Below are 21,067 nucleotides of genomic sequence, written 5' to 3' on the forward strand. Positions count from 1 at the left end.
TGAGGGAAAGGAGACCATCAGTAGGACACTTCCCAAGTGAGAGCCAGGAGTCTGCTCCCAGACGGCTGCTTGCTTTGAAGTAAACAAGCACGTCAACCCACAAGCTGGCTTTCTTCTTGCATTTTTGAGTCATCGTGTTTGCAAGACATCTACAAATAGCTCAGATTCACTTTAAATAGGTGCAAGTAATTGACTGCTTAGGGAGGGTGCGCTTGTCTGCTCCAAACTGATTTGCATGGAACAGGTGCTTCAACTCTCTCCCAAAAAACTCTTCCAGCAGCACAAGCGTTGCAGACAGCTGTTAACACCAAAGGGAGGCCAATCCCCTCTCTCAGGCTACGGTTTTGAATATAAAAGCCCCATTTCCCCTCTAAAGAAATGAATGCTAATTGTAGTAAACCACATGCAGAACGCTTCCCAAAAGGCAAAAAAAGTAAGTGCAGGAACCGAGCTCAGCCAGATCATATCCTTTCTATCCGGGGCACTGTAGCAATCCTCACCTGATACTTTCAAGTACTCATTATGTAATTACTGGATTTGACTTTTCAAGTTCCTACAGACTGCTCACACATGGTGCAGTGTATCTCAAGCCAATAATCCTAAGTAAAAAAAAACAAACAAGGTAATGACACAAACTTGAGGGCCCCTCAGAGTTTCCTTTTAAAGAGGACCTGAGCATGTGATACTCATAAAACCAATCAGGAAAGACATCAGCAACTTCAATAATTAGAATATTAATTTATTTATTTTGGGATTAGTCCAAAATCAGTAAATATGCAAACACCCAAAAAAGAATAGGTCAAACGTAAGATTAGCTATTCTAGAAAAAAAAAAAAAAAAGGTAAAAAAGAATAATTTTTCCCACAGTCTGCAGTCTGAAAGGCACAAGAGGGTAACTAATCATACATGTACAAACATATTCAGCAATGCAGGCTGGGGATAGTCCATCTAGGGAGAAGTTCTGCAGAAAAGGCCCTCAGGGTCCTGGTGGGCACTGAGCTGAGCTCTGGCAGCAGAAAGGCCAAAAACATCCTGGGCTGTATGAACAGGAGCACAGCCAGTAGGTTGATGGAAGTGATTATTCCCCTTTCCTCAGGCTGTATCCAGAGTACTGCATCCACTTTTGGAGTGAGTTCAGCAGAGGGCCCCCAGGATGCTCAGGGTGCTGGAGCACTTGCCCTGTGAACAGAGTCTGTGGGACTGGGGTCCTTCATCCTGGTTAAGAGATGGCTTTGGGAGCGCTTACAGCAGCCCTCAACACCTGTGGAGAAGTGACCGGGGAGTTGGAGCCAGGCTTTTCACGGCAGTGAATGGTGGGAGGATGAGACACTATGGGTAAAAGCTGAGAGAGGTTCAGACTGGAGATAAGGTGACATTTTCTCCCTGGTGACAGCTGGGCAGGGGTACAGGTTGCCCAGGAAGGCTGTGCTGGCTCCATCCTTGGAGGTTTCCAAGCCCCAACAGCTCAGAGGTGGCCCTGCCTGAGTGGAAGGCTGTGCTGGAGACTTCCTGACCTCCCTTCCCTTCTGAATTTCCCTCTGATCTTACAATCCTATGTAAATAATCTCTCTGCAATTGTTACTTACAAAATCAACAAGGATGAAAATACATGGACCAAAATATTTGATGCCTAACAACCAGCAGAGTATTTCCAGGGGCTGGACTTGTTAGATGGCTTTTGCTATTGGAATAGCATGTTACAGCGAAAAGGAAAGTCTAAGAAATTGCTTGTCTGCTCTCTGATATAGGTTTTTGTGATCTGAGCTATGACAGGGCTTAGGGGATCAGTCAAGGTGAACCTCATTATGTCAGACCTATACACACCTTGCATCAAACAGCACGAACAGAAAACAAATGAAGTTTCCAGGGACTTTTGGTGGGTCCATACCAGAGCCTAGTTTTATGCCATAACTAGTCATAATGCTAGTTATTGGGACATAGATCTTCAGAAAGCACAGGAGCAAAAGGGAGAAAAATAATCTGTTCTGTTACTTTGCTTTTCACAGAGCCCTATATCCTCTCTCCATCACATAAAAGCAGAACACAGACCTACTGGTCAATTGATTCAGATGGTGCAATGATAAGGAGATCCCAATCAAGGAAGCAACTTTATTGCCTTACCCTTCTACAGCACCAGCACTCTCTCTTTCTGCCCCAAATCCACTTCTTCCTGTAATTCTGTGCCTCTCTGCAGAAAATCTCTGACTGCAGGAGTGCAGAAAGAAAACTAAGTCATCCAAATGAGCCTTTCAGATCTTACAGTCTAGGAATTTAGCTGCATCCATTTGACATGGCAGACTGAAATGAAAGAAAAGAGTATGGGAGAGATCATAACCCTCTGTGGGCTGAGCCTACTTTTTTCTTCTGAAAGACAATATGATTTAATTATTTGCCTTTAAGGTAGGGTGCTTTTGAATGACAAAAATAATTAAATAAAAACAAGACAGTGATCTTTGTGCTAGTAAGGGCATATGAATAATAACACTATGACCTACTGGCAAAGGAGGGGCAGGGGAGGAAGAAAAACATTGGGCATTGGGACTCCTTCTTCATTGGTCATCCTAGAGCATCATGTGGCCAAGGCTCCTCTTTAAAGATAACTCCTGGCCTCCTGGAGCTCATACTATCCTCCTGTTCTACATTTCTGCTTGATCCTCTGGAAGACTTCTCTCTAGCCTGACAAAATGTGTGACCAGTTTGTTGGCACCTGGAAGCTCCTTTCTAGTGAAAACTTTGAGGACTATATGAAAGAGCTGGGTGAGAATTGTTATTTGGAGTTGTTGTATCTGGGACAGGGAAGGAATGCTGATTTTGAACATTATTCCTTACTTGCTTTTTCTGTCTATGATGCTGTTTACCAAGAGGGTTTTAGTCCAACTATTTTGATCAGATGATCTTAAACTGGAGAACTTGGCGGCTGTTTGAATTAGTGGTGTCAAATTCCTATAATGTAGAAAAACCTTGATTGGGAGGAATAGTTTCAGGTAAGCCAAGTCTATGCATGCCTACTTAGTAGTGTTATAAATGGAAGTAAACCATGTCACTGCAATATTGTGTGGATTAGCTTTTATCCTTGGACACGCAAAGCAGTGTAATGCTGGAATGCAGCAAGCTTCTCTCTGTCTAAAAGCAACACATCTAAACTTCTTTCTATTCCTACTGGACTAGGAGACTGATTAATTATCATGGTTATTATAGTGAATGAAACTCTGTAGCTGCCTCCAGTGAATATTAACAAAGAAAATTGCATGGATTCATGCAGATACTTGCAAAAAATTGAGGGATAACACCCTTCTCTAAAGATGTAGACTTCTTGCTTAGAATTAAAATCGGGCTTTAAAAGGTTTCCACATTTTTTTTTAGTGTGGGGAAAGTATGGCATAACTTGCACTGATTGGATTATTACATGCTTAAAAGTTGAGGGTTTATTTGGAGATTAGGGGCAAAATAGTCACTGAGACTTGCACAGCTTTCAGTGAGACTCTTGCGCTCTTAATCTTTACCCCACATTTTACTCAGGACGTAAACATTGCCAGCTATTTCTTAATCATTTCCTTTTATTCAGCTTAGCCACTGATAAATATAAAAAGTGCTTTCTTTTTTTTTTTTTTTTGGTTGTTTGTTTTTGTGGCTTAGAAACTGTCATTTCTGCTTATTTACTTTTAGATACAGGTAGCATACAGGTTGGTGTACAAACCATTGCAATTATTTTGAAAAAGTTTATGTGCAAATATCTGGCATTAAAATATTGTCTCAGTCTTCAAAATACTGCTTTTACTATTTTGGCAATGACAGAGCAGAGAATTTCCTTATGTCATCCCACCCGGCTTGGTCTATAACCACAACAAGCTAGTAAGATGTTACAAAGGAACCTCTGCAACATAGAATTAATTAAAAATTCTGAAAGTAATAGAGAAATCAACACTGAAGTCTTCCCCCCCCCCCCCCAACAAATAAGAGGAAAACATTTAGTAAAGACAAAAATTTCATAGTGCTCTGTCTTATTTACAGGTGTGGGGTTTGCTACCAGGAAAATGGCTGGCGTGGCCAAGCCCAATGTAACCATCAGCATCAATGGCGATGTGATAACCATCAAAACAGAAAGTACTTTCAAAAATACAGAGTTCTCTTTCCAGCTGGGTGAAGAGTTTGATGAGACCACAGCAGATGACAGAAAAACAAAGGTGAGTCCAAAAAGGGCACTTTCCAAATATATCTTTCAAAAAGGATGTGGGAGCAGGAGGACGGAGTTGTAATTTTTGACATCCAGTGTAGAAATGCTGCCTTCAAAGGTAAAAGTGCTGTGGATGCTTTGTCAAACTTCAGTGTTTGAAGACAGTCTTGTCTTCAGCCCAGAGCACCTTGATGAAACAGCCACGCTTTGCTTTTTTTTTTCTTTGGCAGAACGTCATAACTCTAGACAATGGCATACTGAACCAGGTGCAGAAGTGGGATGGAAAAGAGACTATCATAAAGAGAAAAGTGGTGGATGGGAACCTGGTGGTGGTGAGTCTATTTTTGTTGCTTAATCACTGAATTAATTGTGCAGAATTCATGTTTGGCGAGTGTGTTACATTGGATTCAAATGCAGAGAGTGAAAGCATCTGAAAGGACTCTGTGCACTTGAAGTCTCTCTGAATGAACATGGAGTATGTATTAGAACTGAAATGGCATTAAACTTATGAAATGGTAGGGTGGTGCTTGTTCTCCATGCAGAGCAAGACATGATTAGGAAAGAGTAGGGAGAAAAAAATGGCATCCCCATGAGGGAAATTTTTATATATCATAATCATTAAGTCCTGAACAATACAGAGGAAGCATTAGCAAAGTCCATGTTAAGTGTGCCTGCTATGTGCTGATGCAAAGTACTCCATTTGCTCATCTCCACTCAAGACTCAACAGCAATCTGTGGGAACCACATTATGAGTCACTAACAACTGTGTCAATAATATGATGTTATAGCACGCACACACACACACAAAAGCCTATATCTGAGCTCTGTTGATTGTTGTTGTCTGTCCAGAGAGTATTGTGTTTGACTTGGTGCCAGAGAGGCTCACCTGCAGTTCAGGGTTTCCCAGCACTGTTCTCCAGTTTTAGGAAAGACACTTTGAAGAATCTGGGAGGGGACTAAAATTCTGTTCATAAAAGGTAGCTGAGATTCCTATGTGCTATAAAACGATAGGCATACAGGAAATTCCTGAACAGGCTGACACCAGCAGCTGCAAGTCTGAAAGCTGTGTAGGACTCGTGTGTATGTTGCTCACACATGCGTGAAGAAGACAAGCCACAGCTACAAAAAGTGAAAGGAAAAAAGGCTAATGCCCAGCTCCAGAGTCCAATCACCCCCTGTGGAAGTCCTAGGAGCCTTCTTCAGATGCTTTTAAGAGGAGATTAGAAATCTCCTGGGGGTGGCAGGAACAGTCCTTTGATGTTCTTTCAGTCCTGTTCTCCTATGAAATATTTTAGACTTCTGCTTCTGAAGCTCTAAAACTTGAGTTTCACTGTTTTGGCAATTGGTTTTAAAGTAGGGAAAATGCAAATTCTTTCATATACTGGCTCCCAATGGATAAGTAATTTTCTACTTTCTGACTGACAAATATTTAGTGACAGTTAAAGGCTAATTAAATTTGCCTTTCTTTCCAGGAATGCACCATGAATAATGTTACCTGCAAAAGAGTTTATGAAAAAGCATGAAGAAGCCATCTTCACATCAGACTAATGCTTGAAGCTGGAGAAAAACAACTTAACTTAACTGAAGGAGAAAAACTCCACAAATTCATTTTAAGAACTGTGCTTTTTACAGATATATCCCAAAACAGTTACATGCACCTAGTCTAATTTGTTGTGGCTATTCAATAAAATGTTCAGCTTTCTACAACCCATGCTGGTGCTGGATTTTGTCAGGAAGGGGCCAGGGGGGGATGCAACATGGGGACGGGTGCTGTGCAGGAAAGCACCACACGAGAGCTAGTACCACGCTCTGTGACCCATCTCGCTGCGGAAAGAGAGTCCGAGATGATCCAGTGAGTGGCACTTGTTGTGTGATAGATGTAGACCTGGCCACAAAACATCCTCTGGTGAGCGCTGCATGCGGCCTACCTGCTGCAAGGATCCTGTGTGCAGCGAGGGCAATAATGGGGCTGTTTCTCTTGGCTTTGAGCAAGGGGTGTTGTCCCTGGGGCGGGGAGGAAAGCATGCCCAACATTGGCTTCCAACGTGAGCAGGGAACCAGGCACCTCCTCCTTGCACAAAAGCTGACAATTTTAAACCCAGGGATCACCTGAAGTGCTTTGATCTTGTCCTCTTCTGCCTACACTGTGAAATTATAGCTGCTGTAGCTATCAGCTGTCATTATTTTGGTAATGTCTCTTTCCTTAACATTTTTTTGGTCCTAGATTAGACAAAAAGCCTTGAATTAAAAATCATAGCTTTAAAAGTACTCTATAAAAGCCTATAAAAGTTTGCTAGTGGTACTACCTCCTTTATACGTATGCATTTTGTAGTAGCTCATTAGATTACATCAATCTTGGGAACATGAGCCTATCTAGAGGCAAAGCCCTTTGGACATCCTGTTTTTCAACTCTTCTTATTCTCGAACTACTTTCTCCTACTGCCCTTAGGCCTGGCCTCCTATTTCAAAACTTTGTGTCCACAGAAGCCCTGATTTCTACATCTGGGAGGACTCAAACTGAAGGCAAGAAAAATGAGAAGTCTGAGGAAAACCTAGACAAGAAGAGTCTGAAAAAATGCACAGTAACCACAAAATGGGGAAGTGAGCATATCTCAAGCTTTTTAATTAAGATCTGTGAACCGAATTCCACATATCCCTGACATTCCTGAGGTCAGCTGTCAGAGGTGAGGGGGCCGAGTCCCTACTGCCAGCAGCAGAGACCTCATACACTTGAACTTTCCTCCTCATAACTCAGGCCGTTCCCAAGTTTCTGCACTATTAATACAGTTGGAGAGGGAAAAAGAATGACTTCTACCCTCTGGATGAGCTAAGGAGTCATTTAAGAGCAGTTCTAAAAGTCTATCAGTAAATTATGCAGAAAATGTTAAAAAAGCCATGAACAAACAGCTCCCCTGTTTTTACCTTGGCTTCATTCATTGTGAAATCTCGTCAGCTTAAAGAACAGCAGTTGCATAGGGGAAGGAAGCATGCTTCAGAGTACCCCATACATGCAATACTAAATCCACTTAGTTCTTAACAAAAAACAAAATTGTTTACAAAAGCCAGGATAAAACTACAGTTCAGTGGTAGAAAACCTACATGGGATAGATGATCATAAGAAGCAGCAACATTGATTTAAATAAGCTATATAGAGATATTAAAGATCAGCCCATTTTTCACAGATATGAGAATATACATACATATACTATATTTCAGAGGTCAAATTTCCAATATTTATATAGCAGCCTTTATTTTCAAAAAATCTTACATTCTTAATGAAGCCTGCAGTTACAATTTTAACATTCACAGCCTGACTTTTCAGAGGCAGGTAATCTCTTCTGAAAGCATTGCCATCTTTTAGTACTTGGTGAATGAATTTGGACTTCATGAATGAATCAAAGACTAGATTTATTAATAAAGAAGCCACTTAAAACTTCAACTTTTGGAAATTTCAATAAAGTGACATTCGTCTATAAACTTTAATAGGGCCAGCACCATAATGAATAATTAGTGATGCTTTTCTTAGAATGTGATCATGTCTGAAATTTATTCTCTGAACAAGGCCAAAACTTATTCTCTAAAGAAGGCAGCAGCATAATGACTTCTTGAATAAATGGAGATAATTCCTCTCTGGCAAAGAAAGGTGTGCATTGTCAGACCTGGACAGAGGTGACCATATGCATGCCTAAGGGTGAAGGCAGATGAGTGTCTTGCCCTTGCCTGCAAAGCAGCACAGGTCCCCCTCTCTTTTCTGAAGTGCTGAACTACTCTCCAAAAGTCAGGAATTGTCCCATAGCATTCCTCTCTGAAAAAGGAGGATCTCACCAAAGCCCTACAAACCCCATGGGTGACATGCTCATCGCAACAGGCACCTTTGAATGCTGAGAGGAGGAAATCTTTGCCCGTTAGCATATTCTCTCACTGCTCCTTTACAAGTTTCTTGGATGACAAGAGGGAAAGGGATCTCACACCCACAGATTTTTAGAAGCTCAGGAGAAAGATGAAGCAAGGCTTATTCTGCACTTTGACCTTTCTGTTATTTTTCTGATTTTGTTTTAACTCTTGCTTTCCACTGGAAGGAACTGGGAGTACTTACACCTCCTGGCCAGTCAAGCCTGACGTGCGCCCAGCTCTGCAGTCTGCCCTGAGCTGCCACACGTTCCCTCGGCCCCAGCAGTCTTGGTCTGGTCTCGTGGGATGCCCCAGCTAAGGAGACAAAAGGCTGTTGGTACCCTCCAACGCAGCTATTGGGAAGAGGCAGACTGCTGGCCTTGTGTTTGGAGTCGATCCCTTGGCTCCGCAGAATCAGTGTTAGAACATCCTTGGTGTCCTCACAGCAAGGCAGGCATTTGGCCTTTGTTATCCACTTTCATTTCTGTTTCCTTCATTGCTCTCCCAGGAATTTAATTTCGACTTCAGGCTTTTTTTGGCACTAAATTTGCCCAGATCATATTTCCTTTAAAGAAATTGACATGAATTTATTTTCTGTACTTCTTTAAATAGTCTCTTTACATTTTTAGCTCTCTATTTAAGCTCTCTATTTTTAACAGGTTTTAGTGTATTGATTTCAAATCCTGCTTTACTCCAACCATAAGCAAAAAAAGGGCCTCTTATCACATGTACTCACAATCCTTGCCACTTTTTTTCCCCTTGAAACTTGAAGAAAAGATTGGTTTCCACAGATATTATTTCTGCTGAAGATATAATTCCCTGCTCTTCTTCTTTCTAGACTGTAAGTCCTTTAAATGAAAGTGCTGATTTTTCTTAGTGACAAAGAGATAGATGGTAGCAATGTCAACATTGTTTGAGATTGCTTAAGACTGGGGTTTTGTCTGTATAAATAATTCTCTGTCACTTTTGTTCTTAAGGTTACTGGTACTGCAGTATAGCTGTTCTGTTCTGACTAATTTGCTCTTCTTGAATTTCTTTGGGCCCGATTTTACAACATCCCAATCATCTTTTATTTCCCAAAGGCACCAGCCTTGTCTTGTTAAAGTGCCTTTATGTGGATAAGACAATTAAATGAAAGAACAAAGAATGCCTGAGGAGCACCGGTAGAATATTTTTGTATTATTCCTTGAGAAATAATGGATAGTTTCATTTAGGAGGAGCTTTCTCATTTCCAGAGATTGGATAAAAGAGCTAGCTATTCTTTACACAAAATGTGATATAATGCATCTGCTTCAGAAGAGCATTGTGTGGACAACACCTTCAAAGACTGCCATTTATTTGCATATTACAGATACTGTATCTGCTTCCTACTGTGGGGCAGAAAGAGTTCTTTACTTAGTTTTCATTTTCAATCACTCTAGACTTTCCCTCCTTACACTGCACTGTTATTAGACCTGAGTAGTAATGGGAAGTTCTGCTCAACTTACCCTTGTTGATGTTATGACTGATGGGATTAAAAACATTTTGCATATACAACCAAAATTTGTGCCTTAAGACCCTGTTATTTCCCCACAACTACAGTATAATGCAAAAACTACAACATTTTTGCTGCTCAGGTTGTACTGTTTTCCTGCTTAAGCATGTTTCCATTCGTGCATATGACAGCTTTTAAGATGAGACTTAAACCTCACCCTCCTTGGCCCAGAATCAGCTCCGTCTCACTTCTTCTACCCTGAACACAACAAATTTAGTCCCACAGCCTACCATCCCAGCGTCCACCCCATCCTTACAATGTAGATCCGAAAAGTCCCTATATGTGGTCATAAGCTAGAAACTCTAATAATGCAAAAAAGAGAAAGAGGCAGCTGTTATTCATTCAAGGAGGAAAGAAGCCATCTAATCTTTCCATGTAGCAAGTAATAGCTTTCTCCAGCAAGACAGTTTAGAAAGAGGAAGGACAGAATTACAGTTAATGTGGTCGTACACTAAATAGCTTCAGATAGTTTGAGGTGTCTTGAATTACAATGCTTTAAATTCCTGCCTGTCAAATATACACTTTGTTTATGGATTTGTTCTTTGTGACTGGTTTTTACTAACTGCAAGGCAATAGTTCTAAATCTACTTCTTAAAAAATGTTTTGAATATTTAAACTCAAACTCTTCAAACTTTCAAACTCAGCTTTGCAGAAGAGGCTGTGGGGTCCTTGTGGACACCAAGTTGAACATGGACCAGCAATATTCCCTTGTGGCAAAGAAGGCTAACAGTATCCTGGGCTGCATTAGGAAGAGTGTTGCAGGTTGAGGGAGATGATCCTTCCCCTCTATTTAGCACTGGTGGGGCCACATCTGGAGTACTGGGTCCAGTTCTGGGCTCCCCAGTACAAGGCAGACATGGACCCAAGGAAGTTGTGGAGTCTCCATCCTTGAAGATATTCAAAAGCCATCTGGACATGGTCCTGGGCAACTGGCTGTAGGTGGCCCTGCTGGAGTGGGGGTTTGGACCGGATGACCGCTGAAGGTCTCTTCCAAACACAATCATTCTGTCATTGTGTGAAAGCTTAGGTCACAGCAACTGAGTCACACAGATACATTCTAATCCATGCAGTAATGCCACTAGAAAAAAAAAAAAAAGATTTATATGGCAGATTTTTATGTCATCTCATCTGGAGGTAGAATGCGTCTGGCCTGAGTGCACCATTTCACACGGCACAGAAGAAGCTATTGCCCGTCATAGGAGCAAGGAAACTATAGTAGTACACTTTTGAATGCAAGGCCTTGTATGACTGCACCGGCTCAAATCTGCCCTTAACTCTCTCACAGACCAACTATCCAGGTGCAGAAAGACAAAAAGCGAGCAGTATCTGCCCTCCTCCCAACCCAGTAAAACTGCTGTCTTCTCTCCAAGTGACTTTGGACTGAGGGTAAGCCCTTTAATGACTCAACCTCTGCTGTCACTACCCACCTGCCAAGCACAAGAGCTGATCTCCAGCGATGCAGTGATCTTCTGAACATGCTCTGTTCTGGAAGAAATGAGGCAGCAAAGTTTGGCTGTTTCTTCTCTTTGTGGTGCTGCCTGGGATATGTGCAGCGACGAGCCCACAGCTTGGGATCATTGCTCTGATGCAAAGGCAGAAAACAGGACAGAATCATTCAGTTCTGCCTTTAAATGGTAAGACACAGAGATGCTTTTTAGGATGGACCATGAAAAGTAAAGTAAAAAAGTAAAAAAAGCCCCACGTTATGTACAGCAGCTTCTCAACAGTTCCTTCCCCAAATCCACATGGCTTTGATTTACCTGACTAGCACACAGGTGACAGCAGTGGTAGTGGTGATAGCAGGAGAATGGCATTGGGAGGACAGTCAGAGCTGGGTTTCGTATGGACGCAGTGCTCTTGTGCTTGGTGGTTCCATGTGGCTCAGAGCCCACCGCAGTGTCCCCTGACTGCTCCTGTGACTGCCGTGGTAACCTCACGTCCCCGTCCCCACGTGCCCCTCTCAGTGTCCTGATCTATTCAGTGGAGGAAGCCGAGGCAGGCGTCACCCGGAGCCTTGGTACTGACACGGCCGCCTTGGACAAGGTGCACATTGTCTTGCCCTGGCACTGCCTCTCCTATTGGCCCGTCCTGACTGCTACAAGTGGCTGGGCATCTTTAAAAGGGGCCCAGCAAGGTCCGAGTCTGGCACGCAACCTCTCTGACTCCCACCAAGAGCTGCTGTGGCTGCTGCCTCTCTCTGCAGGACCGCTGCCTCGCAAAGCCAACGCGATGTGTAACCGATTTGTGGGAACCTGGAAACTCGTCTCCAGTGAAAATTTTGATGACTATATGAAGGAGCTGGGTGAGAAATGTTCTTTATTATTTTCTTTTCTTTTCTTTTTATTAAGTTTTCTGTGGGAACGTCTCTTCATCTTATGCTTTGCTCATGGATGGTGCCTTCTTCCTGGCCACAGAAGCACCATAATTACTTTTCTAGCATAACTTTATTCTTTTCCTTTAGCATCTAAAATGGAAAAACAGAAAGGCAGGTGCTGAATTACTATAATAAATTTACTTCTGTCAGACAGAACTGACCTGATCTAATTTGTTTTTCTGTAATGAGAAGAATCTCTGGAGATGCAGCAATTTTTTATGTTTGTCTGGATTGCAGCATTAAACTCGTGACTTGTGATAATTTACAATATATAATGGAGCTGATGTCTCATGACACTTTGGTTTCAGAGGTCTAAATCCTATGAATGAATCTATCTGTTACTAAAGAATGACAGGAATGTTATAAATTAGGCATTGTTTTTCATTTTAATGCTGGCTTCATTCCTATATAGCAAGCGCGCAGACAGTCAGCTACAGCATTTCTTTTGCTATATAAATAATTCACTGAGACACTGATTCCCTTTATTTGAAATGTTAAACTGAGTAACAAAAGAACTGCAGTTAATTAATTAACCAGAGTAAATGTGGGATGAAAGTCCAGCTACAGATATTTCTCTGAAGATCTGAACAGAATTTTTTCACTATAGAATAATTACTGCAAATAATGTTATACTTTACAGATAAGTTTATATCCTTTTATACGGATCTTTTCATGTGAGCATAGCAGAGCATTAACAAAGGCAATAACTATAGCTATCCCCTTTCTACTTTTATAAAACAGTGATATATCATCAGTGCCCTTCATTCTAATTTGCCCCAGACCCCACAACTTCTAGACAATGAACTGGACTGAAAAGCACTAGGCAATATAAAAAGCTTTTGATGTGCTATTTTTCCTGGAGCTCTCTGCAGCTCTTCACAGTGATGCTTCAACTTATTTTATATTTTGTACTTGTACTTTTCACTGCAGTTTAGATGTAAGGATCCTTGAGGGATGTTAGTAGCAACCTACGAATTGCCCAGTCTCTGGTATATGTTTTAACAAACAAGCACCAACACATTGTCAGTTCAATATCCAGTTTCTTCCATGCAGCTGCTTAACAAAAGTGCAGATTCTCAGATTTGTCAAGAATTTTTTTAAAAAAAAATTATTTTTGCAGGCTTTTATGGGAAACAGACCTTTCCTCTGAATTTTTTTACCCATTCTATCTCTGCACAAATTCATGCAGATTTGTAACCATCTATGTTTCTTCTTAGCTAAATGTACACAAGTGTATACTCACGTATATCTTTATTTCTTGCTGAAGGTGCGCTCTAACAACTGGGGCTGCCTCATCCTCTGAACGCAGTACTTCCACATTCAAAGAACTAGCATCTCATCCGAGCCAGGCATTAGAGTATTCAAGAGGAATCTATTCGTTATTCTTCCACTGAAGATTTACGGGAGGATACTGAGTTTCTTGCTTGCTAGAATGTAATGCTAATTTTGCTTCTGATTTCTAGGAGTGGGCTTAGCTACCCGAAAACTAGGTGGCCTGGCAAAGCCTGATGTGATCATCAGTATGAAAGGAGACATAGTAACCATCAGAACTGAAAGCACCTTCAAAAATACAGCCATCTCTTTCAAACTGGGCCAGCAGTTTGATGAAACGACAGCAGACGATCGGAAAGTCAAGGTAAGGGAGCTGATGATCTCTCAATGGTCCGGACATCTCCTATCCTCTTAGTGCACTATGAGTTTCCCAAACTATTCAAAGAAAGCGCTGAAAGAAGATATAGTATGGCGTTGAAACTAATGTTACTAAGCGTGTCGTTAGCCAAGAATGAGGATCTTGCTGAACGTAAAGAGAATTGCTACCCTAATCTTCAAAGCTCAGGCTGCAGTTTGAAACTCTTCTCTTGGCCTTCGCAGAGTGTCATAACCTTGGAGAAAGGGGCACTGGTGCAAGTGCAGAAGTGGAACGGCAAAGAGACCACGATAAAGAGAAGGCTGGTTGATGGGAAAATGGTGGTGGTAAGTTCACGCTCCTTGTACGCTGATAAAGGTCAGAAGGATGCAGCCTTTGGTTTGCTTCTGTCTAAATAGACTGTCAATTTTGGCTTTCTCTCTGGTTTATGAGATAAAGTAAGAGGGAGAAAAAGAGAATCGAGCTTAGGAAACAAGGTGGAAGGAAATCAATATTGTTCCATACAGCAAATTGTGTTTCAGGTGACTATATTGGCAGAGCTGCCATAAACTGACAGCGTACTTACTGCTCTCAAGATGATGATTATTCTTAAAAGAAATGAGCTTTTCAAATAGCAGAAACCTGTGAAATGGAAATAAAAGTTTACAAGTTGGGCACTGCTGTCCCCAGAATGGCTCTTTCCTTTTCCCTGTCTTTGGAATAAAGCCTGTCCACCTTAGAATACTGATTTTACACCTTTTCACACATCTATTTCCACTAAAGCTTTCGTACATTTGGAAGGGTGATTTGCTTTTGCACCTCCTCATGGCTGCATTTCTGTGTAAATTTTTTTTAATTATTAAACCATCTTCGAAAAGCAGAGAGGTAGGGTCCGTCTTCCATTGGCGTCCTGCCGTCTGCCACTTGCCTCAAGCAGGTTTGTGGAGAAGCCTCGTCTTTTGCAGACTGATAAGGTCTTTTTTTAATGTCCCGTTGCCTCTGTCACACGTGTCCTGTGGCTGTGAGTCACCAGGAGCCACTGAAGGAAACTGGGGCAAGAGGGTCAGGAGAAATATTTTGTGACTCTTAAGTGCAAAGGTTTTTAGGCCAGAAGCCTGACCTCTGAACTATCCGGGCTACTTCTGCTTCCACAAAAACAAACAAACAAACACACACACACCCCCCAAAAAACCCCCCCAAAAGCCCAAACCTGTGTTCATGGGCCATGGTATAATGAACTTGGTGAGGCTGATATTTCTGTCAAGCCAGCAATAATACCAAGGAAGGTAAATTTGTTTCTGGAATCTGAGCCTAATTTTGCAATCTGTTTGTCATAAGCCACTTAATTAAGTCCAAAGATGTTAAAATAGAAACCACTCTATTTGCAATACACAAATAGCTTTGCTGTTTGCTCTAAAAATTATGTAAATATGTAAAGATGTAAAACATGACATCTGCATTTTCACTGACTTCAGAGGTTACTGCAGTGGACACACCTGCTGTCAGCAAAAGGTTTATATTAATCTTTTCCTTTGTGCCTTAGGAATGTGCCATGAAAGGAGTTGTCTGCACTAGAATCTATGAAAGAGCGTGAAGAAATTCCTTCTCTGCACCGATCTGGGACTGGCTCTTAAAACTCAGCTTAGTTCAGTGACCAAAGCCTCATGCACTGTGCTTCTTTATTTTCTTATTTCCTTTTATTGGGAAAATGACTACACTATAATTTGATATATCAGAGCCATAGTATAACTAATCCAAAGTATTGTGGTGATCCAATAAAAGCTTCTCAACACATAAAATAGTGTTTGTCTCCACATGAATGATTTAACTTTTCTTTCTTGGATGGCACCATCTTTTTTGTTGTTCCTGTCTGTATGAGCGGTCAGACTATTTCTGAGTAAAATGGTGAAACACAACTGATCTGCCACTGAGTGAGCAGTTGACACTGCTTCCTTGACATGTATAAAAATTATCATCTCATGGATTCAATGTTCCTTTCCTGTAAAAGATTTTATTGCTGAATAGTTCCTATACGGAACATCATCTTTATCAACAGAATTTTTGACTTTCAGTATGTTTCATTGTTTCAACCTTATGGTTTTACCACATAATTGTTTCATTCTCATCCCAAAATGTTTATACTTCTTTCAGTACCATTTTTTATATCCTGACATTTATTTTGAAGAAAACAGCTACTGGACAAAAAAATATCAAAATATATTCCAAGTTTCTCTGCCAAAAGAGCTCTTGACCTGTGAAGCGAAGTGTGGAGCAAGTGTGAATGAACTCCAGAAATCTTAAGGCTAGAGGGCTTCATTTTGGAAAGTGCTCAGCAATCCAGACTGCTTCTAGCACAGCATATAAGCACGTGCTTAATGTTAAGCACACGGAAGATATTTTGTTGGGCAGAGTTTGCTACCAGGCCCAGCTGAGTTGCTAAGCTGTTCACTCCTCCCATTGCACTTACTCTGCTTTTAACTAAGGAAAAAACAGAAAAACCAAACCTCGACTTCCGGAAATCTATTTAATCACAGAATCACTCTGGCAGCTTATTAATTTTTGCCTCCATTAGCTGGTGTTCAGTAACACCACAACATTCATGCTATTCATCCCTTGTCATTGCCTCCATGCCATCACGCAGGGCTCTCCCTGCCTTCTCCGTGGGGTTAAAACAACTGTGAGAGGCGCGTGTGTTTATTTTGGCTTGTTAGGAGCTGCAGTGCTGATGTGAACCTTTGCCTACTTGGTGTTACAGTCAAGAGCACAAATTCTCAAGGCTAAGAGAGATCCTGAATGTCAGAATCTGAACTGGTGTGGCCAAGCAGATAGTTAAGAGACGGATATCATATGTGAACGCAAAATGTAAAGGTCACCTTTCTTCTCTACCCATCACTGGAAAAGCTAGAGACTGGGTTCAGCTTTGGATCCATTTTTATGTAGATGCAGACTAACTGGAGGCAGCTGCCAGAAGGCAAACTGGATGAGTCCTGGAAAATACGAGCTGTGAGATTCATGGACAGCAATTTTAAGGAAGAGTTTATCCTGGTCGCTAACCTAGGTGGAGGGACAAGTTCTCCATCTTCAGCCTTACCATTAAAACTCACCTCTGAGAGTGTCAGAGTTTCTGCGACTCCAAATCCTCAGTGACTGTAACAAGGAATGGAAGCAGCATGATACCCCTTGTATCATCTTTTGCAAATAGATTGTGATCACATATTTTAAGTGATGATCATCCACCAGAGAACAGTTATACAGCGTGAACTGTTGTTGTATGTGAGCTTCCAGTTTATTCTCCTAGACTCTGTTTTAACAGAGAGCTGAAAACACATTTCTTACAGCTCAGAATCTGCCATGGCCTGAAACCGACTTATGAATCTGGATTTGTGCTCTGTAGCTTCTTCATTCCCTCCCCTTGCAGTACAACACGGTCCCAGCGAGGCCGCCGGAGCTGCCCACCCCAGCCCGGCTCTGGGAAGGTGGAAACTGTCCGAAGCCTTTCAAGCAGAGCTCATCTCCACCCCTGAGCTGCAGGCAAAGGAGAAGTTACTGCTGCGAACAAGCTCTGTATTTCCTTCAATTTTCCTTCTGCAACCTGTAAATGCTTCTCTGAGGTTAAATGGAAAAATTTCCTCTCCAATAAAATACTAGTTTGCAGCTTTTTATTTCCTTGAGAAAAGGAAATAAACACTCACTTTGATACAAACTGGAAACAGTAACAAAAGAAAAAACAAAGGACTGCTCACCTAGTCCTCATTTATTTATTTACTGTCTTCTCCTTTTCTGTGCCATAACCCATCTCTCTCTCCTCTTCTGCTTATGGAACTTTATTTTCTCCTTATGCATTTATTTTTCCAGATATTTGGGATTAAAATAAGGATAGCTTTTGAGTTTTTACATTCCTAACTGAATGCAGATATGTTATTAGGAGCCTAGCATTTGGCACTTTCACTCTATACAAAGGTCACTTTAAAATGTCATGAGAGCTGGAGACTTTCCAAAACAGGAAAAGTGCAACAGAACTGATAGTGTTGAAGGCAAAAACAATAAGGCAGGTGGTACAAATCAGCACAGAAATGGAGCACTTTGGGATACTGGTGTCTGTAAAGCAATCTTTGGGGTCTCCAGGAGAATTTAGGGGGAATATGAATTGTGTAGTCTCAAGGTCTTTTTTACGTCTTACTGTAAATTAATTTTTCTTCTTTCTTAAATTTTTACATGGACCAGGTAATCATGGAATAAACATCTAGACCAAGGTACGATGCCTGTGTCTTGAACTGTGCTTTCACATTGACAAACAAGTGTAGTTGCCATTTCCCTGGCTTGTATATACATTTAATCTAGAAATATCAGCAACCTGATGCTGGGAAACATCTGCGTGGGGTTTTCATCCTCCGGTCGCTGCAGACCTGCCAGCATTGTCTGCCTGTGCCCTCCCTGACATCTCCTGGGGCAGGAGAAGCAAGCTGGGCATGACAAGAGCCCGCCTCAGCCCCAGTGCTCCCACAGGGAACACTGAAATCACATAAAAGCTGCATCTGGACTCTGGGTACCCTAGCTGTTGCCTTGCACTGGGCAGAATTTGGCAATTTGTGATAGAAAGCATCTCCTGGCGATGTATAGCTAAATCTTGGATACTGTACCCTGCACCCTGATCTTTTCCACGTGGAGTGGAGCAGAGAGGAGAGGCAAATCCACTGACTCTCCTGCAAGGGAATCTTTGTCCCTGTTGATATCTTAGGTAGTAACTTTGAACTTCCCTTGGCTGTTTTAACTAAGTTCATTTTGGGGGCAGCTGTATTCCTGTAAAGAGAATTCACACGCACCCCGGGGCCCAGCACATGGCCTTTGCTGCTGTGTCACACAGAAACCCTGTCACCTGTCGGGACAGTTTCACTAGACAGCAAACATATGGCTGAGCAGTTCTAGAAATGACAAAGATTTGGGGACAGGTATTAGGCTGTGTTATTAAAGCAATTGCACTTCTTATGAAGTCCTCATCGCTTATGACATTTTTTCCCAGAAACAACTTGTTACGCTGATGAACACTGTGCTGTATAGAAATTGCTCAACTGTGCCTTTACACAGGCATTGTTACCTTCCCTAATTTTCATTTTGGATTAAAGATGCTCTGTTGAAGTCTGGGATACAAAGGAGTGAAAGGTTAGCGCTGAAGGGGTAATCAGTCAGAAACAAACAGGCTGATGCCATGAAAAAAATCGCCTTCAGAAATCCTGGAATTTAGATGTAATCAAGGTCTTTGTTAGGGAGGCAATTAGAGCATATCCTTGCCATTTCAATGCAAAACGTTGTGATTGGCTATTAGCCATTGCGCTGCAGATGGGAAACACAAGAAAATGAGATGTTATTTGGACTAAAGGGCACAACAACATTGGGAATAATGCAGTCCCTGAGACACTACGCAGAGAGAAAGCTGTGTTAGACTCCGTTCATATAGTATCTTCAAAGGAGACTGAGCTCTTTTTACCTTTCGAGTAGCAAATCAGTATTTAAATACACTTTCCTCAAATGTTATGAAAATTTTAAAAACTAAAATCAGGAGGAATGCAATGATTCAGGGATTAGGAAGGGTGGGGTGAATGGATTGCAGCTGGTTCTATTTTCAGGTCCTCAGTGGAGTATTAATTGAAAGTATTTAAAGTATTTTTCATATTATTTGCCATAATGTGATCACCAGTAACAAACATACTATTTGTGAGAGGCGTAAAGGAGGGAAAAAGAGGTGAACATACTCCCTGGCGCACTCCCTTGTGGATAAGACTTCCTTAGAAGAGGCACCTCTGTCAGCAACCGGGTCAAAAACACTGCGGGAATTGATCTTGTCCTTCAGGCTTATAAACACAATGTCACGGTTAAAGCTACAGGAGGAGACTTCTATAGTGGAGCTGTGGGACATGCCAGCTAAAGTATAGCCTGTATCACGTCTGACAGAGCTTAGGATTTCTTTGGGAAATCTGTAGGCATAATTATTGGAAAGGGGAGATATTTCATGTTTCTAGCTACTGTACAATACTTATATATGCCAACAATCATCTCATTTATCTCTCAGATCCTAGCATAAATTTCCAGAGCTGAAATCTAAAATACATATGCATGTTTTACTTGGAAGCTCTGCACATTTGATATGAAAAAAATCTGTGAGACAGTGAAGGTGGAGCCCTCAGTCTCTTTACATAGAGAATGTCCTAGTGGAGCGACACAGCTTTGTACAGCGTTGTGCCACTTTCTTGTATCTTGTACCATATAGTGTTCAGAGTTTTATAGCCTACTGCGTCTTACAAATTTGTATACGTAAATTCATTTAAAAGGAATATTAATTCCTTCAGAAACCTCCTCTCTTTATGAACAGTAGAAAAATAAGACTACAAAGCAATTTGACACTGTAAGACATAACATTCAAGGCCCCTAATTACCCAGTTAACACAAATGTTTTCATTTAAGTTAACAAGAGATAGAGCAGTCAGATTATGAAAGGTTAGGTGCATAAACGTCTGCACTTTCCAGATAGCATCTGAGCCCTCTGGCCAGGAGCACAGGAACCAACATCAAGGCTCTCCCTGGCGCTTCCTCTTTCTGGGGATTTTGGTGTAATCAAGCATCATCATCACAGTTTATCCTGGCTCTGTCTCCAGTTGGGCAGAGAGCGTGTTGTGAAATGAAGAGGCAATCGTTATAGTCTAAGCTAATGACTTTGGAAAACTTGTGTCAAGGAAGAGGAATAATGTTAAGATTATATTCCCTCCCATTTTTTTAAAGAACAAGGGCCTATCTGAATAAGTCATTTCAAACCAATCTCATTTTCTTCTACACAGGGTGACAAGTCTTGAGGATGGAAGAAGAGCAGTAGTAGTCAGCTCTGTTGACTTCTGTAAGGTTTTGACAGTAAGCCCTAAGACACATTCATAAACATGCTGTAAATTTAGGCTAGATTAAACTGCTGCTACAAAGAAAGGGTACAAACTGATGCAAAACCCATACTTGGACTGTCAATGGTTCACTGTCGAAGTGGAAGGGTGTATCAAGTGGACTTGTGCTGGTCCAGTCCTATTCAATCTCCTCAGTAATAACCATGATGCTATTTATACACCGTACAGAGATGAGAGGAAATGCAAGCATACCGGAGGGCAGGGTTCAAATTAAAGTGATCTCAACAAACTCAGGAAATAGTTTGAAACAGCCAGGGGGACATTTAGGAGGGAAAAATGTACTAGGCGATGTCAGCAGGAACACAAATACCAGATGGAGAACAAGCAAGAACTACTGCAAACACCAAGAGTTCATAGTGGATCACAGACTGAATGTGAGTGGCAAATGTGGCATTACCAAAAAAAAGCAAACCTCATATTGGGATGCACGGTCAGGTGGATAGCCAGTGAGCTGCAGTCATCTGCATGCTCTGCTTGTCACTAGTAAAGCCTCCGGGATGCACGCTGTCGTCCCTAGTTCTGA

General features: G+C 41.5%; 2 protein-coding genes across 2 annotated transcripts; both read left to right on the forward strand.

The window, feature by feature from the left end:
• The first annotated feature begins 2,600 nt into the window (after nucleotides 1-2,600).
• Nucleotides 2,601-5,881, forward strand: LOC104637385 (fatty acid-binding protein, adipocyte). Its single transcript, XM_010304849.2, has 4 exons — nucleotides 2,601-2,757; nucleotides 4,012-4,184; nucleotides 4,405-4,506; nucleotides 5,647-5,881. The coding sequence occupies exons 1-4, from the start codon at nucleotides 2,685-2,687 to the stop codon at nucleotides 5,695-5,697; spliced, it is 399 nt and encodes a 132-aa protein (XP_010303151.1). The 5' UTR covers nucleotides 2,601-2,684; the 3' UTR covers nucleotides 5,698-5,881.
• A 5,872-nt stretch (nucleotides 5,882-11,753) lies between these two features.
• On the forward strand, nucleotides 11,754-15,413 carry LOC104637376 (myelin P2 protein). The gene is made up of 4 exons (XM_010304839.2): nucleotides 11,754-11,901; nucleotides 13,437-13,609; nucleotides 13,846-13,947; nucleotides 15,144-15,413. Exons 1-4 carry the CDS (start codon nucleotides 11,829-11,831, stop codon nucleotides 15,192-15,194), a joined length of 399 nt encoding a protein of 132 aa, XP_010303141.1. The 5' UTR covers nucleotides 11,754-11,828; the 3' UTR covers nucleotides 15,195-15,413.
• The last annotated feature ends 5,654 nt before the right edge of the window (nucleotides 15,414-21,067 follow it).

This window comes from Balearica regulorum, chromosome 2 (genome assembly GCF_011004875.1).
Source record: "Balearica regulorum gibbericeps isolate bBalReg1 chromosome 2, bBalReg1.pri, whole genome shotgun sequence".
Classification (NCBI taxonomy): Eukaryota; Metazoa; Chordata; class Aves; order Gruiformes; family Gruidae; genus Balearica; species Balearica regulorum.

Bases quoted from the DNA above. Each gene is read 5' to 3' on its own strand.
- LOC104637385 (XM_010304849.2), top strand. From the start codon at position 2,685: ATGTGTGACCAGTTTGTTGGCACCTGGAAGCTCCTTTCTAGTGAAAAC. The intron at 2,758-4,011 runs GTGAGAATTGTT...TCTTATTTACAG, and splicing joins GGACTATATGAAAGAGCTGG to GTGTGGGGTTTGCTACCAGG. The intron at 4,185-4,404 runs GTGAGTCCAAAA...TTTCTTTGGCAG, and splicing joins CAGATGACAGAAAAACAAAG to AACGTCATAACTCTAGACAA.
- LOC104637376 (XM_010304839.2), top strand. From the start codon at position 11,829: ATGTGTAACCGATTTGTGGGAACCTGGAAACTCGTCTCCAGTGAAAAT. The intron at 13,610-13,845 runs GTAAGGGAGCTG...TGGCCTTCGCAG, and splicing joins CAGACGATCGGAAAGTCAAG to AGTGTCATAACCTTGGAGAA. The intron at 13,948-15,143 runs GTAAGTTCACGC...TTTGTGCCTTAG, and splicing joins TTGATGGGAAAATGGTGGTG to GAATGTGCCATGAAAGGAGT.